This window comes from Culicoides brevitarsis, chromosome 3 (assembly GCF_036172545.1).
Source record: "Culicoides brevitarsis isolate CSIRO-B50_1 chromosome 3, AGI_CSIRO_Cbre_v1, whole genome shotgun sequence".
Classification (NCBI taxonomy): domain Eukaryota; kingdom Metazoa; phylum Arthropoda; class Insecta; order Diptera; family Ceratopogonidae; genus Culicoides; species Culicoides brevitarsis.
Window position 1 is genome coordinate 14643253 of NC_087087.1, and position 27948 is coordinate 14671200.

The 27948-nt window shown below is 26.0% G+C and overlaps 4 protein-coding genes across 4 annotated transcripts in view; 1 reads left to right on the plus strand and 3 right to left on the minus strand.

The window, feature by feature from the left end:
- Positions 1-10367, minus strand: part of LOC134833663 (transcription factor mef2A) — a 29978-nt gene extending 19611 nt beyond the window's left edge. The window contains exon 1 of the mRNA XM_063848064.1: positions 9948-10367. The gene's annotated coding sequence lies outside the window, so the exon portion shown is untranslated. The remainder of the gene's footprint in view (positions 1-9947) is intronic.
- LOC134835231 (E3 ubiquitin-protein ligase MARCHF2-like) lies at positions 531-1759 on the plus strand. The gene is made up of 2 exons (XM_063850101.1): positions 531-893; positions 1532-1759. Exons 1-2 carry the CDS (start codon positions 531-533, stop codon positions 1757-1759), a joined length of 591 nt encoding a protein of 196 aa, XP_063706171.1.
- Positions 10368-11710: 1343 nt separating the features above from the next.
- Positions 11711-12985, minus strand: LOC134835232 (shematrin-like protein 1). The gene is made up of 3 exons (XM_063850102.1): positions 12965-12985; positions 12527-12895; positions 11711-12052 (listed from the first exon to the last, which is right to left on the minus strand). The coding sequence occupies exons 1-3, from the start codon at positions 12983-12985 to the stop codon at positions 11711-11713; spliced, it is 732 nt and encodes a 243-aa protein (XP_063706172.1).
- Positions 12986-19127: 6142 nt separating this feature from the next.
- On the minus strand, positions 19128-27549 carry LOC134834064 (unconventional myosin-Ia). Its single transcript, XM_063848593.1, has 21 exons — positions 27385-27549; positions 27208-27323; positions 27008-27142; positions 26176-26287; positions 26058-26121; positions 25965-25978; positions 25045-25129; positions 24895-24989; positions 24683-24830; positions 24412-24617; positions 23285-23658; positions 22901-23224; positions 22624-22843; positions 21894-22043; positions 21553-21639; positions 21360-21497; positions 20566-20808; positions 20356-20508; positions 19991-20056; positions 19455-19582; positions 19128-19248 (listed from the first exon to the last, which is right to left on the minus strand). The coding sequence occupies exons 1-21, from the start codon at positions 27484-27486 to the stop codon at positions 19128-19130; spliced, it is 3081 nt and encodes a 1026-aa protein (XP_063704663.1). The 5' UTR covers positions 27487-27549.
- Positions 27550-27948: the final 399 nt, after the last annotated feature.

A 27948-nucleotide genomic window follows, 5' to 3' on the forward strand; every position in this document is an offset into this window, starting at 1 on the left:
AATTCTAATTTTAATTTTATTTAAATTTTTAATTGAAAAATAATTATTTTTTTTATTTTAATTTTTTTTTTTAATATTTTCAATTTAATGTTTTTTACAAAGATGTATTTAATAAAAATTTTATCAAAAATTTAAATAAAATTTTAAAAAATTACCGTTAAAAATTTGAAAATCGCTTTTTGGCTAATTCAACATAACAAATATTTTTAATTTAATTTTTTCATAAAAATTAAAAAAAATTCTCTTAAATAATCTATTTTTTGATAGAAATTCAATTATTTAATTAAAAGCAACTTAAAACATTTTAACTCATTGCATCATCCTTAATTCAATATTTTTAATATAATTATTTTAATACACACAACCAACCATCATCAGGTCATAAATTTCCAACAATTCGCAGAATTTATTGCCATTGACCAAACCAATAAATCTCAATCCAATCAATTTCCATTAAAAACAACAAAACTTCACATTAAGCATGCTCTGAATTAACTTTCAACACAAATAAATATTTTTTTTTTTTGGTCATGCAAAATCCACTCGAAGATGTCTCCATTGTTCCCGCTAAAATTGAAAATGACAAGTGTGATCAATTATCGCGACCCAATTCCACAATTTGTCGCATTTGTCACATGCAAGAGCCAAATAACGAGCTGATCAATCCCTGCAATTGTCGCGGCACGCTGGGTTACGTTCATCGCCGCTGCTTGGAACACTGGTTGAGCCGATCGGGATTAACGCGATGCGAATTGTGCCTTTTTGTGTATCGGACAAAAAGTATTTTGAGATATTCGATGTGCAAGTCGCTGAGGATTTATTTTAGTCATCCCAATAATCGGGGATTGTTGCAGGCGGATTTGTTGGCGATGATTTTGATTACTTTTTTAACGGTAAGTTTTGACATTTTTTTAATTAATTTAAAATTATATACAAAAAAAAAATAATTTAATTTAAATTTAAATTAATTTAATTTTTAATATAAAAATAAATTATTTAATAAATTTAATATAAATATAAAAAAAAATAAAATAAAAATAATTTTCAAAAAAAAATAAACAAACAATATAAAAAATGAAAATAATAATTTAAAAATAATTTTAAGATTAAATTATGAATTATTTAAAATTAAAAAAAAATTACTTAAAATTAATTCAAAAAAATATTTAAATAATTTTAAAAATTTATTTTAATAATTTAATTTTTATTTAAATTAAAAAATTAATTTAATTATATTTTGTTTTTTTTAATTTAATTATAAATAATAATTTAAATAAATTTAACTAAAAAATTATTATTGAATTATTTTTAATTTAATTTTAAATTAATTATTAATTTTATTAAAGTTATTAAAAATTAAAATTAAATTAAATTATTAAAATAATAAAATTTTTATTTATTTTAAATATTTTATTTTAATAAAAATTTAACTTTAAAATTATTTTTAAATTTTTTTATTTTTTTTAATTTAAGTAATTTTTTTATTTATTTTTTTTCCTTTTTTACTAAAAATCCTTTAAAAAAATTCAAGGCAATGCTCTTTGGCATGTGTTACATCAGTTTAAACTACTACAACGAGCAACACGAGTCACCTTACGGGATCCCAAAATTATGGTTGGATGTATCGATCTTTGCCGTGCTCGCCGTCGTGGGTTTCGTTTACGTGTTAAACCTTTACGGAATGCTCTATGCGCAAATTATGCCGTGGTTCCGATGGTGGCAGTCCGTGCGAGTTGTCACAATTGACTTGGATGGATGAAGTAAATAAAAACTACAAAATGACAAATTGTTACGGAATATGTCATCGTTATTTAATATTTTTGCCTCTAATTGTAATTTATGGCGCAACTTGAAGTACCTTTGCCTTGCTTTGCCACACATAATTTCTTTGTTCAGTTTCGTTTCAATTTCTAGCTTTTTTCGAGTTGTTTGAATGAATTATGTGGGCGTTTTAATAATAATCGTCTTATTTATTCTTCACTCAATTGTTTACTCATGCAACCATCATCAGCGAGCGAGACATGCAACTCTATTGAACGCTAAACCGGTATTAATTCGCCGGCATTAAATATATTAAAATTATTCGTTTTTGTTTGAAACATGGGCAGAAATACGCAGTTTCAAGTGTTCTTAGTTGGAGTAAGATGACAAACGACAAATTTTATTGTTATAGAAGTGAAAGAACGGTTAGAAGGTCAGATTTTTATGGATTTTATGACAAAAACTCTTAAAATAGGAAATTTGCCGACATTTTTTATTGACGATGAGTACAAATTTCTTATTTTTTGGTTTAAAACCATTTCTTGTAATTGTCTCAAAACAATGATTTCGCAAAAAATCATTAAAATTTAAGAAAAAATATTTTTTTAGAGGTTCAACAGAGTTTTTTGAAATATTTTAAAGCTCAAAATTGAGTTTTAGATTCTAATAAATTCTTTTAATTTTTTTTATTAAAAATAAAAATAAAAAAAAAAGTAATTTAAATTATTTTCTTAATTATTATTAAATTTTTTAAAGATTTAATTTAAAATAAAAATAAAAAATAATTTTAAATTATTTTAAATTAAATTTACTTTTAATTTTTTATTTTAATTAATTCAAAAATTTTTTAAAAATATTTCATTTTATCAATAAAAAAATATTTTTCATTCATTAAAAATCAAATTTTAGATAACAAAATACTCCAAAAAATTTATTTGATCTCTAAATAATTTTTTTTTTAAACTTAAAAAATTTTCTATGAACATGTGAAATGCACTTCCCTCACTTCGCTCCATTTACGCCGCTTATAAAGTCAAATCAAATGTCAATTAATTCACTTAATGGCATTATAAGAGGCCACATCTGCATTTGCGTTAAACTCTCAATGCATGGAAACGATGCAGCATGTCATGTCACGTTATCGATTTTATTTAAAATTTATCGGAAGAGACACTTAAACATGCTCCGGTTTGTTTTTTCTCGTCTGCTTTTGATTTTTTTTAGAATAAATCAAAAAAAAAAAAGTAAAGAACAACTTTGACAGTTATGAAATATTAATGAGAATTAAAGACAAACATATGTTTTGGTCGTCAAATGTCTCTTTAAACGAAAAAGGGGGATCAACGTCTTCAAATCATAAAAAAAATTCAAAAAATAAAAAGATTGAAACAAGTTCGAATTATGTTCTTTGGTGACATTCGTGACTTTTTTTTAGATAAGAATTCTAGTCAATGAACTTTTTTTTCCAGTTTCATAAATTTATTTTATTTTTATGAAGAGCCATTCACGTGGGACGCGCACGTTGTTCATTTAAAAATTTTATTTATAGTCCAACTTAAGTTTTTTTTTGCAAATGATTAATAAAAAACTTAAAAATTTATATTTTTAGCATGGAGGCAAAATTAGCTCTTTTTTGTGCAATGCACGAACATGAAACCAAAGAAAATCGGAAATAAAAAGGGAAACTCGAGGAAAATTGCATCGATTTTTTTCGTCGTCCCCCTTTTTTCTCACTTTGTTACATTTTTATTCACTTGAACACGATTTTATTGGGATTTTATCGCAAAAGAAGCTTTTTACTGACACTAACGATGAAATAAAATATGGAGAAATAGGAATTTCTTCTTAGTTAAGCAGATAATCCTCCCATTTATTGCAGTTTTGAGTGTCAAAAGTGACTTTTTTTTAATTCTCGAGAGAATTTTCATTTCACGTGCTGAAATTTGCTGAAAGAACCTTGAAAAATAAATTACTGCAGAAATTGATCGAAATTTACGATTCTCTCGAGATTTTGTAAAAAAAAGTAATTAAATTTAATAATAAATAAATTTTAATTTGAAACTTTTTGCTGGCGAAACAAAAGGCAGTCATTCATGAAATATTTTGAACGCCTTTACCTTGTTTTTCGAGTGAATGTAAATTCCGCCCAAATATTTGTTTTTCGCCATTTAAAGTACGAAATTTCTTGAATTTTGATGTTTTTTAAAACAATTAGTGAAAAAAAGAGAAAAGCTTTTGTTTTGCTCAACGTCAACGTTTACAAAAAAAAATTGATTGAAAGGTTGGAACATCAATCAAAGTGCTAAAATTCTTCGTTTATTATTAGCGCAATGTGCTAAAAACGGACGTTCGGAGAAAAATACGCTCGAACAATCGATCGATTGCCAAGAAAATTAAAAATTTAATCTGACGGTGACATAGAAATTTTTTCTTTTGAATTGTGTAAAAGAGGATTGCAGTGGCGTAGAAATTAAAATTTAAAAATTATTATTATTTTTTTTTATTTTTTATTTTAATAATTTTAAGGGATTAAGGGATAAAAAAAACTTATAAAAGGCTTAAAATTGAATTTTTTCGTAATTAAAACAAAATAAATAAATAAATAAAATTAAATTAAAATTAAATATATTAAATTAATAAAAATTAAAAAAGGCTTAAAATTAATAATGAAAAATATTTTTTAATTAAATTAAAATTATTTTCAAAAAAATTTAAAATTATTAAAAATAAAAATAAATAAAAAATTAATTTAAAATTATTAAATATAAAAAAGTTAAAAATTAAATTTTTATTTTTAAAAAATTTGAGGATATTATCAAATAAAAATTTTTAGAAATTAAAAAAATTTATTTCATTAAACCAAGCTTTAACGAAAAAATCAAAAAAAGGGAAATTTTCATCAATTAAAAAAAAAAATTCCCAAATTTTTCCCGAAAAACATTATTTAAAAAATCAATAAAAAAAAAATGACCTTACTAAAAACTAAACCGCAATCCAATCGTGTCTCCCTTTTGTTCAGTGACACGCGTTTTTATTTGCAGAATTATCTTTTTTAATTGAAATGTGTCAACAAAAAACTAATCAATGTCTGTTTAGGCGTTCATTCAATCAATTCAATTTTTTGTTTGCTTTTTTAATTATTTACCTCGATATTTTTTGACTAATCATTAAATTATCGCTTCTCCTTAAAAGGTTTGGAAAACGACTCAAATTTAAACTGCAAATTTACTGCAATAAAATTAAAATTATTTAATTTAAAAGCACCCTAAATTTAATGGAATCGATAAACTTTGATATTCACCCTCACTATTTTCTCACTATTTCCTTGTCCTGCGCATGTTTTTACAACTTCTCGTAGTAAATTTCAATAAATATCGGAAAGTTGCAACTAGTTGAAGCGAGTTAAAGTCGTAAATTGAGGATTTTTGCTTTTTTGAATTTTTGAAGCGAAAAAATTGGAACAGAAACAAGAAACTGTCATTAAAAACCGTTAAAATATTCACGAAATTCACAGATGATTAAATAATATTGTTACAAATTTTTCGATTAATTCCAAATTTTTTAAATTATTTTAAGGGATTTCAAAAGGTCAAAAAATTTTTTTATTATTTCATCACAAAAACTTTTTTAAAAATAATAAAAATTAAAAACGAGGAGTTTTTTGTCATCCATATCTGAAAATCTTCGGCATTTTTTGTTTTGTACAAATGAAGTAAAAATTTTTTATTAGGTTAAATAAAATTAATTGCCATATGTTTCGGGTCTGCTCTTGAATTTTGTATCGTAGTTGATAGCAATAAGGAGCAATTGTTGTACGAAAACATGAAAAATTGTCATAAATTGGATCAATGTCAACAAACAAAATTTTTTTTTTTTAATTTTTGGCTCCACGAAGATTTTTAATCTTGGAATTCCAAAAAAATGCTGCATGAATCAAAAATGAAATCATCACGTTTTTTGTTTTGAAATGATTTTATTGCAGTTTTTTTTTTGAAAGGAATGGAATTAGTTAAGAATTTTTAAAGGGGTTTTATTTTTTTTTAATTTTGTTTAATTAATTTATTAAATTTTATTTATTTTTTTAAATCTCAATTTATTTATTGTCAATTTATTTTTTTATTTACCTTTTTATTTATTTAATTTTTTTTTAATTTATTTATTTTTAATTTTTTTTTAAGAATTTTTTTTTTAAACTTCTAATTTTTATATAATTTTTAAAATATTTTTTTTTGTTTATCTATTGAATTTATTGAAATTTTTTTTTCTAATTTTTAGATAAATATTTGAGGATATTTTTATGATCTCAATATTCCAAATTCTGCCAAAAAATTAAAAAAAAAAATATTTCAATTAATTCAAACCATCCTCGAAAAATCAATGAAGAACGAAAAAAATTTTTGACCTTAAAAAAAAAAATCCCGAAGAAAACATTAAAAATTAAGGAAAAATCAATCAAAAAAAAAAATGACCTGAAGTCACTAAAAACGAAACCGCAATCATGTCTCCCTTTTGTTCAGTGACACGCGTTTTTATTTGCAGAATTATCTTTTTTAATTGAAATGTGTCAACAAAAAACTAATCAATGTCTGTTTAGGCGTTCATTCAATCAATTCAACCTTTTTTAGTTGTTTGCTTTTTTTTCGCAAATTGGTGTCATTTCATGCGTGGGCTTAATAAGTCGTCGTCGATATTTTTTGACTAATCATTGACTTAATTATCGCTTCTCCTTAAAAGGTCCGCCGATTGGAAAACGACTCAAAGGTCTTAAACTGCAAATTTACTGCAATAAAATTAAAATTAATGGCAGCGACGACCTATAAAGCACCCTGGAGACACATTGGGGAGACAAAATGCAAGCAAAATGGACGTCGATGCGGTTTACTTTGATATTCACCCTCACTATTTTCTCACTATTTCCTTGTCCTGCGCATGTTTTTACAACTTCTCGTAGTAAATTTCAATAAATATCGGAAAGTTGCAACTAGTTGAAGCGAGTTAAAGTCGTAAATTGAAGGATTTTTGCTTTTTTGAGGCATTGGAAGGCATTTGAAGCGAAAAAATTGGAACAGAAACAAGAAACTGTCATTAAAAACCGTTAAAATATTCACGAAATTCACAGAAGTCGATGGATGACTCATCGCCGCTTGGTTGATAGTGTCGTATATTGTTACATTGAGCTCCCCTCTCGTTATTTTTCGATTAATTCCATTATTTCTAATGTGCTTCGGTTACAACTTTTAACGCATTTCAAGGGATGACCTTCAAAAGGTCATCCAAAAAATTCATTTTTATCGAAAAACAAAAAAAAACTTAAGAAATTCATCACAAAAACTCTCATTTGAATAAAAATAATAAAAATTATTCAACGAACGAGGAGTGCTGTTTTGTCATCCATATCTGGCGACTTGAAATCTTCGGCATTTTTTTTTTTGTACAAATGACGTAGGGCATGAACTAAAACCCCGAAAAAAAATAAATTTTTATTAGGTTAAATATTAAATTAAATTCAATTGCCATATGTTTCGGGTCTGCTCTTGAATTTTGTCTCGTAGTTGATCGCAATCAGGAGCAATTGTTGTACGAAAACATGAAAAATTGTCATAAATTGGATCAATGTCAACAAACAAAATGATTTTTTTTTTACATATTTTTGGCTCCAAGAAGATTTTTATGGAATATCTTGGAGTCTGTCAAGCGTTTCCGTAAAGAAAAAGAGCTGCATGAATCATTTGAGAACATGAAATCATCACGTTTTTTGTTTTGAAATGATTTTTATCGTAGATTTTTTTGAAAGGAATGGAATTAGTTGAGAATTTTTAAAGGGGTTTTATTTTTTTTTTAATTTTGTTTAATTAATTTATTAAATTTTATTTATTTTTTTAAATATTAATTTATTTTTTTTAATTTATTTTTTTAATTAATTTTTTTATTTATTTTTTTTAAATTTATTTATTTTTAATTTTTTTTTTTTAAGAATTTTTTTTTTAAATTTTTAATTTTTTAAAATTTTTAAAATTATTTTTAATTTTTTAAGAATTTTTTATTGAAATTTTAATCAAAATTTTTCAAAATTTTTTTTTTTAATTTTTTTGTTAAAATTAATTTAATTTTTTTAATTAAAATTAAAATTTTTAAATAATTTATTAAAATTAAATTTTTAAACTTTAAATTAATTTTGTTAAAATATTTTAAATTTAATTTAATTTTAATTAATTAAAAAATATTTTTTTTGTTCGTAATTCCTCAAATTTTCACGAATAAAACACAAATATTTTTGTTTTTAGAAACATTTTTTTTTGTTTTTTTATTCGTAAAAAATTGAAGAATAAAAAAAAATAAAAACAATTTTGTGTAAATGTAATATTAACAATTTTTAAGATTTTTTCAAATTTTAATTTTTTTTTATCAAAATTGACTTAAATAAATTTATAAATTCCAAATAAATTCTTTAAACATTCAATTAAAATTAGATAAAAATTGAACAAATACGACACTCAAAAAAATTAATATTAAAAAATATTTCTCAAAAATTTCTTCAATTTTTTTAAGAGTATCAAATATTTAAATTTTTATCAATTTTTGTTCATTTAATGAAAAAATTTAAATTTATTTAATTATTTATATTTATTTATTTAATTAAATAATTTAAAAATAAATAAATAAATATTATTTTTTTTATTTACAAAAATTTCCTCAATTAAACATTAAATTTAATTAAAATTCCCCAAAAATTAAATTTTCCCAAAATAAATTAAAAATTTAAAATAATTTTGCCCTTTTTTCACAAATTTCTTGAAATCCACATCTGAAAGACAAAAAACGTGATGGTTCATTAACTTTTACGATAAATGCACAGAAATGTTAATTGAAGTTCCAGATCACACACATCTTGTCTGAAAATCTCCCGTCTTAATATTTAATAATAATTTTTTTTTTCAGTAAAAAAAATGTCTGGTCAACTTTTATCTGGTCTGACGATGGATCTCATCACAAAACTTCATGTCTAAAATTTAAATCCATTCGAATGACTTTTTTTCAAGAATGGCCATGATTTATTTCTTATTTTATTACCATCAACAAAAAAAATATTCTAGACAAGAAATTCTTGTTGAAAAAAAATTTTTTATGAATAAGCTTTGTTATCAATTTTGTTTGTTTGTGTCATCATTATTATCATTATTTGACAGAATAAACAAGAAAGAGACGACAAAGTTAGTCCCGACTTCCTGGAAATACCTTTTGGGAACACGTTTTATGTGAAATTGTGCAGAAAACCAGATTTTTTTCCAATAAGAATTTTATTTAAATTTTTTAAAAATTTTTTAATCCTTAAAAAACATCAAAAAATCATTAAAAATAATTAAAAAACGAGCAATAAAAATATTTTGTAGCAATTTCCGACACTTTCGTGCAAATCTGCCATCAATATTTTTATTATTTATTTTTTAAATGGAGACGCATGCGCCTTAATTTGTACTCTAGTTGACTAGAAATTCCTCATAAACATGGAACAACGCCTGATTTCGAGGCTGTTGCCGACCAAATGCGCCCAAAATGGGTCATTGCCGAATTCCATGAGGAGTAAAATTGCATAATTTCACGAAAATTTGGCAGAGAATCGCGAAAATCATGCCAATCGATTATCTCAACGTTGTTTAATAAACAACTATTATTAAATACAAGTAAATTATAATTAGCTATCATAATCGAGTGATTACATTGTAAGAGCCCAAGACAGAAATAGAAAGTTCACTGCGACGACTGGAGTGAAGCAAATTAATGTTTTTTCACGTCAAAAACATAAAATCTCATGTTTAGAAAAACTTTCAATTTTATTTTTAATTTTTTTTGAATAAAAATTATTGCACGTACTCGACGTGCGTCTTTCGTGGACAGAGACAACATCGTAGTAAAGTGTCAGTTTTTTTTTGTAAAGTGCATCGATGATTGAGTAATCGACTTTATTTCATACCTGACCAGTTTTGTGTTAATTGAAATATGAATATTCGAGTTATTTTTAAAATTTTTCCATTCTCGGACGATGATAAACTGATAAAATGCGGATTTAACGGGAAAAATGACGGTTTTCTGTTTTTGTGTCAAAAAGTCGATAAAATTCGCTGAAAACTCGTTTCAAATCTCAAAAGAAGTTTAATTTGAAAGAAAATTATTACAAGGTTACTTACATTATTTAGTCAATATTCAATGTTGGATTGTGGCAATTTTAATGTAATCCATTTGCCTTTCTTATTAGAATTATTTTTTTAATTTTTTTTTAAATTATTTTTATTTAATTTTAATTAATTTTATTATTTTTTTGAGTGTAAATATTAATTTTTTGTCTATTTTTTCACTCGCTCGATGAATATTTTTCTATCGTAGCGCTATGACTAATGGAATGAATGGCACCAACTTTTATGTTTCACTTATTTCAATTACTTTCCTGACATTATTTACACGCAATTTTTATCGTTATCAACACTTAAACACTTAATATTTCGCAATATTGAGGGATAGTGATTTGATGTTGGGATTTTTCGTGGATTTTTCCCTTTTTTTAATATTTTTATTTTCGCGAAGAGAGACCAAAAACGTACGACTTTGTCGATATGTAGTACCACTTTGTGTTATTGATTTTTTGGAGTCCTAATACAAATTTTTTGAAGAAGCGAAAGAGGTTAGTGACGGATTTTTTGAGTGTTTTTGATGAAAAATCGCAAAATGCTAATTCAAAATTTTAAGAGTGTTCAAAGAAAGATGGCGCTTAGAGCGTTTTTTGAATTTTAATTTCGTTTTTTTTTATTTTTTAACTGATTTTTTTCATGATTTTTAAAATTATTTTATAAAAAAAATATTTAATTTTATTTTTAATTTTTATAAATAAAATAAATTATTTTTAAAATAAATTAAAATTATTTTTAAAACAATTTTTGATTATTTTATTTAATTAAACTAAATTTTTTTACATTAATTTTTTAATTAAATTTTGTACTTAAATTAATTTTAATATTTTTTTATTAATTATTTAATTTAATTATATTTATTTTATTTTTATTAAAATTTTTTAATAATTAATTAAAATTATTTTTATTAAATTAAATTAAATTATTTATTTTTTAATTAAATGTTGTAAATAATTTTATTTTAATTTTTTTTTAATTATTAAATTTAATTATATTTATTTTATTTTATTTTAAATTTTTTAAAAATTAATTTCAATTATTTAATTTTTAATTAAATAAAATTAATTAATTTATTTTTTTTATTTAAAAAAAATTAAAAAAAAAAAATAAAAAATTATTATTCGAGTCCTTGAAAGGAGTTCATTACTCCAAATAACTTCAAATGTAAGTTTAATTGGTCTCACAACGGTATTGGTCTCACAAAAAATACTTACTTGATATTACCTTATAAAGTTCATTGTATCGCAATATGAACCGGTTTTCGCCGAAAATGGGTGAATCAATGAACCTTTTCGGTTCAATTATTTATTAATGTTACAAAATTACGGCAAAAAACTTATAAACAAAAACAGAAGGAAAAAATTGCAAGTCATTGTGAAAGGTTTAGAAGGTCTTGAGGTCAAAGAACGGAACTTTAGTCAAAAATTGGTCAAAAAAAGTTCTTTGGAGGAACATTTTTGACAAATATCATAATTGGTAAATATTCCATGAAATCATTTTTGAGACTTCAAATTTTGTAAGGTGTCAAAATTTTCAGTAGTATGAGACTTTTAGCAATTAAAAATAATTTTTCATCTTTTTTAATTGATTTTTAACTCAATTTTTTGTAAAAAATCAATTTTGAGAAATTTTTGACATTTTAAAAAAATTTGAATTAATTTAAAAATTGGCATCCTTACTTGGGCATTAAAAAATTTTTTTTTTTGATTAATTTTTTTTATTTATTTTTTTCAGTCACTTCTTAAACCTACACTTTTAATATTTTTTTATCCAAAGAATCCGAATCCACCAAATCCTCCGAAGCCCCCGTAGCCTCCATATCCTCCGTAGCCTCTGTAACCTCCATAATACGGATATCCGCCATAACCATAGCCTCCATAACCTCCAAATCCTCTTCCGTAATACGGACTAAAGGACCTTCTATAACCTCCGTAATAATGGGGACGATATCCATGGAAACCGTATCCAAAGTGGCGATGCTCTTCAGTTTCAAGATCGTCTTTTACAGTTTCAACATCAGTATCCGATCGAGGTTCTGCTACAGCTTCTGTTTCTTCTTTTTCTACTGGAATAGCTTTTGTCAAAGCCACAAAAGCTAAGAACAGGATCTAAAAAAATTGATTTTTTGTAAGATTTTTAATTGATTTAATTCGAAAAAAAATCTTACAAAAAATATTTTTGAATTCATCACGCACGATTTTTTTTTTCACTATTGTTCTAAATGGAAAGACGTTCAACTACGAAATGAATTCGCTCGCGAGAAATTAACACATTTATAGCGAAGGGAAGCGGTCCAAGTTATAAGGAAACTTGATTCTGATCGGCAATTACACGCGATCGTACAAAGCGATGGAATGAAATTGCGTCTCTTTGTAGTTAGACGATAAAATCTTCGTTCAGTTTATTTATTTTCTTCTCAACTCTTCTTCTTTATTATTAACTTGTATTCTTTTACGTCACAACAGGTTCAGAGTCATGTAATTGCAAAAAGGTACTTTACATTTATTCTTAACCGGATTTACTTTTCTATTTTTATTCACTTTTATTCTTTAACCAGAGAAACTTGAGCTAGAACTACTGACAGAAACTCCGCCAGGTCCGTTGCGATAAGCGGAGATTCCTGTCCCAATGCCATTGCCATAAGTGTTATACGTTGTATAGCCTCCCGTTCCTAAGCCATAACTCGATCCATAGCTTGAGCTTGATCCATAGCTTGAGCTAGTTCCAAAGGGTCCAAAACTCGTAAAGCCAAAAGGCACTGGAGGAATAAATCCAAATGGGAATGGAATGGGAGGAATGTATCCAAATCCAGGCGATACGTAAGTAGTTACATAGGCAGTACTTGCACTTGTATCTAAATCATCATCCGCATCTGCTTTAGACACTACACTTGGTTTTCTTGCGGGCAATGCATTTGTTACTGCCACAATGCTCAATAAGCAAACGAAGAACTATAAAATTATTTTTTTTTTCTTGATTAATTCTTTTTCTTATAAGATTTTTTTAGCACCTTCACTTACAAACTTGATATTTCTCGACATGATGTTCTCACTTGGAAGATTTAAAGACTTTTGTTTTTCAAATCCTCTAAACATTCTCCTTTATATCAGTTCTAACCGAATTTGCATATTGTTGCACACAATATTCTCACTTTTCCAGTTTTTTTGGCTGGTTTTTTAGAGGAAGACGTCATTTTTATACCTAACAACCTAATCCGTTGTGTCTTGTGACCTGAGGATGCGTCTTTCTTTGTTTTAAGCTTTTTTGTCTTTGACAGTGTGAAAAGAGAGACAAACAGAGGTCAAAACGTGCTTCTTTATACCTGCTTTGGGTATCGGAAGGTAGTTTATCAGTCCTTAGCAATTTTCCTTAAAAGTATGAAATGCGTGGGAAGGATTTTTTGCGTAATTTTAATTGCTTTAATATAAGAAGATTCATAAAGATTCACTAAAACATTATTTCTTGCGAGAAAAACTCTTCAACATAAACTGTGAATCACCCGCACAAACGAGTTTTCAGCAAATCGGTACATCCTTGACCGTGTCTTCGACAAAAGCCGCGACGTCATCATCCAACAACCGTAACTTGTTTTTTTTTTCTCTCGACTCGTTTACTTCGCTAGTTGCAAAAGTAGGTAGAATCAAGTTCACATAAATAAATAAATAATTTCAAGATAATAAAAAATGACTTCTTTCCAAAAAGCTGAACAGGTTTTCATTCACAAATGAAAGAAATTTTGAAAGATTTCTTTCTTTTTTTGTCACTTAATTGTAAGCAAGTTACACTTTGAGCCAACTTTGAACTGTCTCTTTGTATGGCAAATGTTGACAGTTTAAATTGCCTTTTGATACGTTTGACATTGGATTAAAGAAGAGATATATAGTTGAATAGGAGAGATATATTGTGATTTTTTCGTAATTATTGAGCAATATGCTTTGCTTTTTGTAGATCCACACCCACTTGGAGTGTAATGGGAATATATGAACTGAGGTTATATCGATAAGGTAACTGTACTGGATTATAAAAGGACTCTTCAGGGAGTATGTTGATGCCTTTTTCTAACTGATTTAATCTAAAATGTTCTTTTTAAGAGCTATGCAAATGTATTAAATGACTTTTGAGCATTCTGTTCAGCGATAGGTGATATAACTTGTGAGTATATTGTATGTTATGTTTGTCCTTAGAAGACTATGATACTCTCTTGATGCTGAAAAAATTCGCCCTTTTATTGCTAAAGTTTGAGGTTGATAGCTCAGCTTTTCAAATCCTTGTCATTTCGGAGGCTAAGTAGATAACATAGCTTTTCAAATCGTTTGTCATATCAAAATCTTTGTATATCAACTTGTTCATGATCATTCTAAGGTCAGAGTTAACCAGCTTTTGCACATATAAGATACGATATTTTGTTAAAAGATTGCCCATATTGATCTTAGTAATCTCTCCAAAAGATGTAATGCATTGCTTAAAGTCTCTTGGTTTTAAAGTCTCATTTGGTTTAGTTTTTCCACAGCAGAATATCCTCATGTTTTTGTATGATGATTTACATTCTTTAACATATAATAGAAAGAATTTTACCCATGACTTGCGCTCTTTGAATAAAAAATCTGAAAAACAAAAAAAAAATAAATTTTTTTAAGACTTACCTGTTCCAAAGATATCAAACATCCGATGTCTGTGAAAAAATTATTAGAAAAAAATATTAAAGTGTTAAGTTAATTAATATTTGTTCAATAAATTTATATAAACGTCTAGAATTAAAAAAAATATTTACCATTCAAATACTATTAAATCACGATCATCCACAAAAAATCCCCACAAATTGTGTTAATTACATGATGACAAAAGATTTGTTTACGCAGAAGACGAACGTCTATCAAAACTTCTTGAATGAAGGCCCTGCGATGCGTAACTGATTATAATCCGCAAACAACTATTAAATTCTTCAAACTTATTTGCATGTAGCGGTTTTTCCCCAAATTTAACTATCCATAAATCAATCAGTCATCATTAATGTGTCTCATTGTCAACAGCATACTGAAAGGTTATTTACATTAAAATCTACGATATGTACGCGAGATGACGACGGTGTTCTCGTAAAATTTTTTTGCAGAACCTGTTTGTGACACTTTTTTACGAAGGCATGCATACGTTATTAGTATTTCATAACGTAGTTTCCCTTTTTCGATGACACTCCTTCTTTTTACTATAAAAACGATCAAAAATTTTGTAAAAAGTATCAGTGCAAAAATAAAAATCAAAAAGAAAAGATATAAAAAAAATATAAATTTTTTTGACACTCACCAAAAAAAATAATAAAAATGATCCAAAAAGTGTTAATTGTGTTGCTCGTGGCGATGTTCGCAATGGCATTCGCTTGGCCAGCTCCTGATCCACAATTCGGTATGGAAACCTGTGAGAAAAAAAAATTAGTGCAAAATTTTTAAACCAATTTTTTTATAGGATTTGGAGGTTTTGGATCACCATACGGAGGTTATGGAGGTTATCGTCCCGGTTATCCAGGTCACGGATATCCCGGACATGGAGGGCATTATGGAGGTCACGGTCATGGCGGTTATGGTGGGCACCATCATCATCATCATGGACCTCCTCACTATGGTTAAGCTGCAGAAATTTATGTCAATTTTTACTTTTATAAATATTTAAATTAGGAAAAATATTTTTTTTAAAAAAATCATAAAAAAAAACTTACTTTCTTTTTTTCTTAAATTTTGATTGATGCTCGGCGTCTCCATTCTTCATTGTTGGGCTATTGACCGGTTTATGAACTTGTAGCAAAAAAAATAATCAAAACAAGCCATAATTTATAAGAAAGAACGATAAAAACAAAATCAACGAAACCGGCTGGTTTGTCATCATTTTTTATTTTTGTTTTTGTCCTTCAAAAAGATGCTTGAAAAAAAAATTATAAAAAATAACCAAAAAACAAGTTTAAAATTTATCTTTCATTTCTTCTTAAAAGATTTTATTGTCAGTTATTTTTTTTATGCAATTTTTGAAACTTGTTTGAATTGGTTAAGCGGTATTTTGGTTTCTTTTTATTATCTGGTTTTTCTAGAATTCGCAAAAAATATTTTTTTAAGTATTAGAACTTACATTTTTTGCGGAATATATAAAAGGTGAATACAAATGCGCGACATCGTTAATTTCAAAAAGAATTCTCAACGCTTCAGTTCTAAAAAAAAAAAAAATTGAAAAAAAAAATGTTATTTCAATTTTTCATAGCTTTGTGTGTTTCGCTCTTCGAAAAGATCTTTGCGAGTCCAAAAGAGGAAGATTGGGATACGTATCCTTTTGTAAATGAAAATTACCATCAATACTTGAATCCAAAGCAACACCGATATTTGAGATAAAATACAAAAGGATTTATCAAAAGTGATGAAAAAAAAATTGTAAAAACTATTAAGTGACAAAAATTATTTGATAAGTTTGAAAATAGAAATTACGAAAGATTTCAAGGATGAATTATTGATTAAAAAGTGAAGTAAAGCTTAAATGAAAGGAGGTTTGAGCCACTTTGAAGCTGTTATTGGATAGAAAGGAGTCTGTGTAGTAGACCTGTAGAGATTGCAGTGATGGTCAACTTTGATAAGAAGATGCTAATCCGATCGATGAGATAATTTTCAAAAAAAAAAAAGAAAAATATGAATTATTAATTTCTTTGTAGTTATAAAAAAATATGAATAAATTAAGTTTATAAATAAATAAAATATTCTAATACAAAAAAAAATATTTTTTTTTTGTTTAAACAAATTTATTTATTTTTCTTATATAATAATTTTTTGCTTTGCTTGTGTTAATTTTACATTTTTTCTAATAAAAGAGTTCGTGCTCTATATATTTTTTTATTTCTTTTTTTTAATATAGTTAATCATATTTTTTTTTGCTTCGTCCTAAACTTTTTTAAATATTATTTTTTGTTCATTTTTGGAAGATTTTTTTTGGCATCCTTAGATATCTTTTATTCAAAAAATGTTAAAAAGTACCTTTTTGTAGGTTCACAAAAATTAAGTTCTCCAAGTGAAAGAGAATAGTTAGTTTGGCATTATGAGTTTCAGTTGTTTCATTTAATATAGATTTGTCGAAAAATAAAGACAGAGTTAAATATATTTAGATATATTTTTATATATATTGCTAGTATAGAAGCTCCTCTTTAAGCCATTATAAAATTCAAAATAATTTTTTTGGATATTCTTTATTGCATGCAACTTTTGATTCTTTTATGATTTTTTTATTAAATATTTATTAATTAATTTATTTTATTTAGTGTTTGTTTAGTTTTTACTTTTTTTTATTAAATTGTATTCTAAGGTGCTTTAATAATAATTTTTACTTTAAAATTAAATCTCCTCAAAAATTGCTTATTTTGCAAAAAGTTCGCTATTTTTTGTAATAATTAATAATTTTAATTCTATATTTTATTAATTATTTATTTATAACTTTTAACATTTAATTTTTTTTTAGACGATCAAACGACTATTTTTATCCTTTATATATATTTTATTTTTTTTATCGTCGTAACCTGTTAATAATGCGTATTTATTTATCTAAATATTTATTTGAATTTTTTTTGTATTTTTTCTTCCAAAATATTATTTGTTTAGTATACGTATATCATAGATTTGCTAACTAATTCATATAACTTTTAATTTTTTTTCTTTATATTTATTTGGCACGACTTTAAAAGATATTCTCATGATTTAATGATAATGATTTATGATGATGTATGATAAAATTTAAATTCTTAATAATTCACATGATTTTTTTTTTGTTTAATGAGCAAAGTTGGATGATTAGAAGATAATTTGATATTTTAATCATATATATTTTTAATTTTATTTAACGTTTTTTATGGGGTAAAAACTAAAAAATTTATTATTTTAGTGATGAATTTGAAGTTTTTTCGGCAGTGAATAGTTTTTTTCGTATATAATTTAATATGAGTTGCAAAATAAAATAAATATTTTTGATGAGCAATTTTCATGATTTAATAAATTTATGATAGCGTTTATTGTTTCAAAAAGCTCTTTCAGAAAGTTTTAAGCAAATTTTCATTTCGTTTTCTTTAATATAATAATTTTCGTTTAAAAATTTCTATTTATTGTTTCAAAGTTAATTTCTAGGCCAGTAAAATTGGGGAAAATGGATATTATTTAATATGGAACTTGGGTAATATTCTACGGAATTTGAGTAATTTTTTCTATTTCTATTGTTTAATGTTGTTTTTTTAAAGAAATCTTTTTAAAAAATATATTATTTTATTATCTATTTTATGTTACTAAACTTTAAACACTTTTTTCTTCATGTTACTTCAATGATGCTTATAATGTTGTCTATTTTACGAAAGATATGTTTTCTACTGTGAAATTTCATTTACGTACGATTTATTTTGATTTTGTAGGGCAAACGCGTAATTTAGTACTTTTTTAAAGAATTTTGGCGGGAAATGTCAGAATGTGCAATGGGATCTAATCAAGATGGCGCCAAAGACGAAAATTTGTAAATTATTCAGATTTTGTCAAGCGGAAGAGCGAAATTCGACTTCTTAATACATATCGAGCCAATATTTGCATAAATTGTCAAATTTTTTAATAAAAGAGGCTTCATTAACTTCTTTGCTGGTCATCTTTTTGTTGTTTTTCCTTCAATATTTAAAATTCTGTAAATCTTGGTTCAAGTACTTTTGACTTTTTTCAACTTTTAACACTATTCTGCTTTAATTTTTATTCCTTTTTGATTATTTTTACTTTATAATCAGTTAAAAAATTCATAATTTCAGCTTTTCATCACAAAATCACTAAATCCCAGTGCAAATTTTGATTTTTCACGTCAACAATTAAAGTTCAAAGTACAAAGTTACACGTTTGACCCTTTTAAGGATGTCAACTAATGATGTGTGTGGATTTTTTATAATATTTTTTGGCCAACCATTGTATTTTAGAACATATATTGCTGTTTTTTTTAAACATTAACACTTTTTTGCACTACACTTTTTCCACCCACGAACACGATGTTTGATTTTTTTCTAAATCCTATCTATGCCATTTTTATATTTCTTTAACATTTAAACTATTTCATCGTTAAATTGAGTGTTAACTGGCTAATTTTTATGTAATAACGTCATAAATGTGTGTTTTTGTAACAAAGATTATTTCAAATTTTCATTTAGACAATAACTTCCATGCGATTTCCTTTTCGCGTGACCTTGGGCTGCGTGTATGCAAGGTCGGAACTGCCACATCTGAAGGTAAATATAACGGTTTGTTGTCCAAAATTCGCCTCAAATCTGAAAAAATATGAAAAATTGTTTAAAAATTTTAAAAATTTGTAAAAAATTGGAAAAAATATGTAAAAATTTTGAAAAAATTTTGTAAAAAATTAAAAATATTTGTAAAATTTTTTAAAAAATTTGGAAAGTATTTTGAAAAAATTTGCAAATATTTTTATAAAACTGTTCGATTTTGAGAAAAATGTTTGAAAATTAAAACTTACTCTGGACTAATATGCACTTCGGGTGGTCTAGTTGTTGCGTTTTGCACTACCAAGAACAATTTTGTCACAATTTCGAGCACGTGTCCCGTTTGAAATACAAAATCTCCCTTCTTTCGACCAAATTCGGACTGCAAAATTAATTTATTCATTAAAAACTGATTTTATAAACATTAAATTTTAATTAAAAATTGGGTTTTATGTGATAGGAAGCACACAAAAAAATTAAAAAAACATTAAAATTTGGGAAAACATGCGAAAAAATATTAAATTTGTTACTTTTGTCATAATTGAGTAACAAATTAATTTATAAAAAATTATTTTAAAGAAGTAATTCGCTAAAAATAAAAAAAAAATGAAGTCGCTACTACTCAAAGAGAGAATTTTTCGCATTTTTTGTACAAAATCTCTACGGAAAGCATCCCAAAAAGGCGTCTTTGGACATTTTTGGGCCAGTTTTAAGCATTTAAAAGAGAAAACATGCGATCTGTGTGTTTTTATCGTGTGACTGACTCTGAATTTTTAGTTTATTATTTTACCTGGAACATACAACCACCTGTTGGTAGCGACTCAACCGATTGCATTAACTCAAAGTTAACATCCTCCTGACAATAGTAATTATACTCATCTCCCTTTTAATTAAATTGCGCGTGAGAAAAATACATTTCGAATAATTTTTTTGATTTTTTTAACGATAAAAAAAAATTTTTCAAACCAAAATAAAAAATTGGGGGGTCAACATCGAGGCGCACAAACATTCAAAGCACATTTAACATTTTTTTTTCGGTGAATCTTTTGAATGAGGACGGAATGTCTCTAAGAGACACCACAAGGATTCAATTTCCAATGAAAAATACATTTAGTGAGGGATTTTTTTTTTGGGGTTTTGTCGAGAAAAACTTACCGCCTTCACATGGAACACTGCGATGTCATCGAGATACGGACTTAGCGACATGCGATAAATTTCACTTGCGGGAATGCGGTATTTTATTTGGAGCGTTCTTTGGTCCAGAAGTAACATTGAGTTGGTTGAAAGAACCAAAAGGACAGGAACGAACTAAAAAAAATATTTTTTTGAATTAATTTTTAAAATTTTTTGAAGATTTTTTCTTACTTTTCCACTCGAACGCGTAATTTTGTTGATAATATCCGCAAAAACCACGTATTGGTCGTTGGTGTCCATGCAAATTTTCTTCCATTGAACATTTTGGCGCAAACGAACGTAGTCTCCGTGGAAGGGATGTGACACACTTTTCGCATACGAGGCCTTCCGATCACGAAATATGATGCTGGCGGTGACTTTTTCTCGCATGCGATTTCGTGATGTTTGATCGAAGGATATTCGATACTTGTAGCACTGAAATTTTAAATTAATTAAAATTATTATTTGATTAATTTATAATTAATAATTGAACAAAAATTATCGATTAATTAATTAATTAAATTAATTTTTAGTTTAATTTTAAATAATTTTTATTTAATTAATTTATTTAATTTTATTAAATTTTTTAATTAAATTAAATAAAAATTATAAAAAAATAAATAATTAATTAAATTTTAATTTTTAATTTCATAAATTATTTTAATTTTATTTAAATTTAAAAATAATAATTAATTCAATAAATAAACTAAATCAAATTTAAATTAAAAATAAAATTATTTAAATATTTATTAAACTAATTAAATTTATTTTAAAATTAAAATAAATTAATTAAAAAATTATTTTTTTAATTTTTAAATAATTTTTTTAAAATTAAACATTTTTTTAAATTTAAATTTAAAAAATTTTTTAAAAATTAAAATTTAATCAATTTTTGATTTTTTAATTTAATTAATTAATTAAGTTAATTAGGTAATTATTTGAAAATTAATTTTTTGAATTTTTTTTGTCAAAAATTTGAATCTTACCCTCCATTTGTGATAAATTTGTCTCAGCAACATTGATGTCTCTTGCAAAAATGCAGGTGCTGAAGGCCATTCGTTGCAAAGGGGACTCATACTGTTCGCTGGCAACCTTATCAGGAGCGTTTGCAGGAATTCACGTCGCTAAAAAATATTTATTTTAAATAAATTATCATCTTAGATCAAAAAATTAACTTACTTTCCACAGGAAATGATGACGTTGAATTACTCCAATTGCCCATTCAACCTGTTTGCGGTACTTTATGATGCGATATTCCTCGCGTGCCTGTAAAAATTTACATAAAGTTAGCTCAAAAATCAAATAAAATATTAAAAATTAAAAAAAAACATGAAAAAAATTAAAAAATAATTACCAAACGATACAACCCAGTCATATGCCTTCGATCAGTAAAGGGAATACCAAAGCGACATTCCTTTAAAATTTAATAAAAAATCAAAATTTCATGCAAAAATAATTTTTTTGAAAGTAAAAAATGCATGCAAACAAAAATTAGTTAAAAATTTTAGAAAAAAACTCACCCGCCACGTTCTCCATGTAGTTGCGATGATAATTTGACTTTTTCGTAACTTCAAAAAATACTTCCGTTTGGCGTAGCATCTAAAAGTTTTTTGTATGAGGATCGCCAGGTAATGCAAACGGGTTTTGCGGAAGTCTTCGAGCTCGTAAACCTATGAAAATTTAATAAAAAAAAATAATGTAAAATTATCGATTGAATTTTTTAACCAAAATTTTAAATTAAATTATATAATTACATAATTAAAAAGGAAAATAAATTTAAAATAAAATAAAATAAATTAAAATTTAATTTAAAAATTTTATAAATTTTAATAAAATAATTTTATTATTTATTTTTTACTAAGTTTCAAAAAATTAAAGAAAATTGAATAAAATTAAAAAAATATAAATTTAAAAAAATTATTTTCAAATATTTAAGTTAAATAAAAATTATTCAAAAAAAATATTAAAAAAATTCTTAAAAAAATTTTTAAAATTTAAATTGAAATTAATTTTTTAAATCATTTAATTTTAAAATAAATTAATAATTAAAAAAATAATTTTTTTATTTTTTTTAATTATTTAAAATTTAAATTTAATTAAAATTTATTAATTAAATAATTTAAAAATTTTTAAGAATTTTTTTTAAAATTATTTTAATTTTTTTAACCTTTAATTTAATTTAATTAATTTTTTTAATTTTTTAATCACGTGGTTTAATAAAAAAAAAACATAAAATCGAGAAAAAATTACCGTTCTTGGACTCCTAATGAAGACTTTCTTGCTGCCGATCGTGAATTCAGCTGCCGGCAAAGGAACACTTCGGATAATAATGGCAATTGCTTCAAAAATGGGACCTGAGCTAAAATTTGGCCATGTATGGTTGCTAAGTAACTTGTATCTGTTGTAGAATTTTGTGTGACTGAGGCAAAAATAGTGACCAGTACGCCACAAATTTGTCAATGGAATCAATCTACAAAAAAATTTTCATGAATTTTAATCAAAAAAACATAAAAAATTAAATTTTTACCCGAGATACCGCACTTGATGTTGCACGAGCGGCAATTCAAAGGCCCGTGGCTCCTTAAACTCATTCGGACGAATACAAAAAACGTAATGATTCCTGCGCTGACTCAGGTTCTGGAGCAACGCCTGCAACGACGTGCGTAAATTTGAGCTTATACTTGTCGGTTTCTTCGAGGCTTTCTTCGGATTGCCCTCCGGAAAGAGATGCTGCATGATCGGAAGTTTGCTTTGATACATGCCCGAACTGATGTGCTTTGGCAGGAAATCCTGATTTTTCTCCGCGAAACACGAAGCCGTGTATGTGACGGGCCCACAAAAGTGATGAATTCTAAAATTTATTTAAAAAAAATTAATTTTCAAGCAAAAAATAAAAAAAAAATTAACTTACTGAAAGCAATTGGGCGGCAACGTTGGATCTTGTATCAAGAAATGCGAGTGTCCCGAACAACATTGATGGAGGCGCGCAAGGAAGCCATCGTCACACATCACCTTTGGCTCGTCGAGCAGCGATAAAATGCCGTAACTCGGCTTGTCGATGAGCTCGCAGATTATTTCGTTGTCGAAATAGCCGATTTTGGTCCATTCGAGGCCTTCGCGCACGTACAAATCTTGCTGGAATTTGAGCACATTTTGCAAGAAACTTTGGTGCAAACGTTCATTGCAATAATTTATTGCTAATTGTTCGAATAAGTTTGTCTCTAATATTTCGAAACCGTAAAAATCTAATACGCCTATATTCTTACCACGATTTAATTGTTTGAACTGAAATTGAAAAAAAAATTCACATTTTCAAAATTTATTCTACAATTCAAAAAATTAAATGAAAATTTGTTGAGATTTAGTCAAATATTTAAAAAAAAAATATTTTAGTAATTAATAAATTTTGAAAATATAAGAAAATTCGTTGATGTCATATTTTAAGAGACAAAATTAAATTTAAAAAAAAATAAAAATTAAATTAATGTCATATTTAAAGAGAAAAAAATAAATTAAAAAAAAAATAAAAATTAAATTTAAAAATAAAAATTAAATTTTAATTTTAAATATTATGACTAAATTAAATTTTTGAATTTAAAATAAAAAAAAAATTACAAAAAATCATAAAAATGTTAGAAAAAATTTTATGAAATTCTAAATTTTCTAAATTCGTATTAAAATTGCAATAAAAATTTAAATTTAAGATTTTGAAAAATTAATAAAAAGAAATTCATAAAAATTTTATCTAAAAAAACATTCAAAAATCAAGTCTTTTTACATTTTTAAAGAAAAATTTTGTAAATGTCAATTCAAAAAATGACCGTTAAAAATTTGAAAATCGCTTTTCTGCTAATTCAAACTTTTTGAATTGAATATTTTCTTAAAATTTAATAAAAAATAAATTTCTTAAAATTAAATAAAAGATTTATTTAATAAAAATTTAGAAAATTTTAAATTATTTAATTAATTAATTTAATTTAAATTAAATTAATTATTTAAATTTGGTCAATTAAATTTTAAAAAAAAATCAAAACTTACCTTTAATGATTCATTAATTCTATTAACAACATATGTAAATAATCTACCATATAATGTTCTGCATAATGAATATTTTAATTTTGTTGCATTGAATGCATCCAACTCTGAGCCATTCTCTAATTGACTCCAATTCGGTCCCGACTTTGTAAGGCAATTCAGTAATATTTGTTCATCTATACATAAAAGTTGTGATATTTCATTTAATTCTGCAAAAATAAATTTTTTTTGAGTTAAAATTAAGAGAAAAAAAATTCAAAAAATAATTAAATACCATATTCATCAGAAACTTTACATCCCTCGGTACCGTCAATATTAGTGGTTGGTATGAACAACAAATTTCCTAATTTTAATACCACAGCTATTATCTTGAATATTGACAATATTTCATCTGAGGTTAGGCCAAGAATTTCTAATGATTTCTGAAAAAATATTTTTTTTTTAACAAAAAATTCTTCTAAAAATTCAAAAAATTTAAAAAATTACCTTAGTGAAAGAAAAGTTTGTTTTATCGTCCTCTGTTGCGATTGTATCATGTAACAACTCGTATTTGTCTAAATTTCTGAGCAATTTTAATTGTTCTGAAAAATAATTTTAATTTAAAATTTGGATTTAAAAAGATATAAAGGGACTTACTCAAAAAATGAAGATCCGCTCCGTAAAGCAATTGATAAAATATATGAAAGTTTCGTTCTCCTTGCATGAAACCAGTTAATCGAGACTGTAAATTGATGAAAATTGATTTAATTTAAAAATTTAAAATTTTTTTTTTTTTTTTTTGAATAATAATTTTTAAAATAAAAAAAAAATAATAAAAATAATTTAAATTTAGTTTCATTGAAATTTTTTTAATTAATTAAAGTTTTATTATTTATTTAAATTTATTTATTAATTATTAAATCAAATTAAATTAATAAAATAAAATAAAAAAAAATATTTATGTAAAATTTCAATTTAATTTAAAATATTTTCTAAATAAATTATTTATTTTCATTTAAATTTAAATTAATATTTTTTTATATTTTAATAAATTAAAATTCAATTAAGATAAAAAAAATTTAGTTAAATTTCTTAATTTTTTGTTATTTTTTTAATAAAAATAAATATAAAATTTTTAAAAATAATTTAATAAAATGATAATTTTATTTAAAATAAATGAATTAATTATTTTAAAATAAAACTAATTTATTTTAATTATTTATTATTTAATTTTTATTTAATTAAATTTCGTTTTAAAAAATTTCTTACTTTTAAAAATTAATTTTATTTAATTTGAATATTTTTAAAAAAAAATTAAATACTAAAAAAATGTGGTATATTTAAAAATAAATTTTAAAATAACTTAAATTAGGTATCTAAAATAAATTTAAAAATTTTTTAAATTGAGAAATTTTTTAAAGTAAAATTTATTTAAATTAATTATAAATTAAATTTTAAAAATGTATTTAAAATAAATTTAATCAATTGGATAAATTTTAAATTTAAATTATTTAAATTATAAAATTAAAAAAATATTTAAAAGTTTTATTTTTAAATGAAAATATTAACAAAAATACCTTTTCCAACATATCTTTCGATAAAAATGAGTGCATTAGAGAGACATTTGTGAAATTTTAATACAAAATTACTCAAAAACTAAATTTACTTACAATGTGAGATATGTCCGCCAACGACGTCACCTTTAAAATCGAACTCAATATCGTAATATTTGCCCTAAAAATTCACAAAAGTCATAAATTTTCACAAAAACTTTTAAAAATTACTCACAAATCGACTTGAATTCTCATTTTTCAACGTTGTCGCGTTGCCCAAAGCTTCCAAGACGACATCCGCCTGCTCGACTCGATCACGTGCCTTCTGCAACTCAACCGGATCATCCATATAAAACCCCGAATGACTGTTCGAACGCGACATTTTCCACACGGAACTTCCATATCGCTCGGGAATCGCCTCATTCGAACGACTTCGCAACGGTCCATCCGCATAAACGTCGTTCGTGGATGTTTTGAGAGACGGCTTGAGATATTTCACATCGAGACAATTGCAATGATGATATTGATGCGACGGCACTTGATAGTCTCCGGCTGCTGCTGCTGCTGCGGGCAGATTTCCGCTACTTCCGACGGAATTTGTCATAATTCGTTGATTCGCGTGATCCACGACGATTGGCGGCATGTATTTGGGCAACGTGCTACTTGAGGCGGCGCCACTCAGGGCATTATCGAACGTCAAATCGGTGTTTGTGAGAGTGTTCGTGACATGTTTGACGCACTTTTGGGTGCCTGCTTCCTCGAAACTTTTGCTAAAATGAATGCTCGCGTGCACGGCATGCTTCGTGCATTTGATATTTTCGCTGCTGCGTCGATTGGAAAAGTCAAATTCGACAACTTTCTCGTGCGAACACTTCTTGACGGCACCTTTGTACTGTTTTTCGGCGTTATTGTGGCTGCTTTTGATGCAACTGATGGTCGCGACGGCAGAACAGGCATTTTTGGGGGTTTGGTGCTTCGGCGTGCTGTTCCGCGAATTCGGATTTGAACGTCGCTGCGGGCGCGACAACTTGAGCAAGGAGGAAGTCAGTTTGGCACGCTTGAATTCGGCGACATTTGTCAGAAAATGGACCACCATGCGACTCGTTTCGGTCTTGCCGGAGCCAACTTCGCCCGTTGTGACGATATTTTGGTCCTCGTTGAAGTCTGTGGCCCATTCGTGCACAAAGTTGCTGAGGCCGTAGCTGAAAAAAATGAAAAAATTCACAAAAAAATCGAGGAAAATTAATTTTTACGGGAAAAAACTTACATGTGCGGCGGCAAGTGAAAGAGACCTTTGATTGCATAATTTTTAACTAAATCTGGTGTGTAAATAGAAAGTGGTTTGTATGGATTTATCGCTACGATCGAAGTTCCGATGTAGGTCTGAAAACACAAAAAAATCAAATTTCCAACATTTTTCTTTGAATTTTCGGAAAATTCTCACATAAATTTGATCCCGTTGATATCTGTGTCGAAGATTTTCAATGAAATTTTCATCCGAAACTCTCTCAAGAAGGCAAGCATCCCAAGCTGATTTATTTGGCATCTTCTCGCTGTCGTTCGTTGTCGCTGGCTCATCACGTTTCCCGTTGGCTCAGTTAACTCATGGCTTGCTCGATGCGATTTTTTTTGGAATTTTTCGAGATTTTCTGCGCGACAGCTAATTAATTGTTTGGCGATAAATCTGATTTTTTTTTTTTTGCGAAAACGAGGAATAGAGAAATAAACAAGGTTTACCTTGCGTGTGTCGATGGAGCTACGATTTTCACCAAGACACGGGCAAAGTGCAACACAGACGCGCGCAAATCGTGTATGGATATGGGAAAATTTTTCAACGCTACTCGAAGGGGATTGGCTGGAAATATTGGGGGAAAACTCTAAAAGGATGCGCGTGGGAGGCAAACAAGTGACGAAAAGGAGTTCAGATTTGAAAATAGGGATTGTTGGGCGCGATTTTATTATTTTTTTTTTTCAAAATTTTAATTGAATTTAATTAAAAAAAAAATAA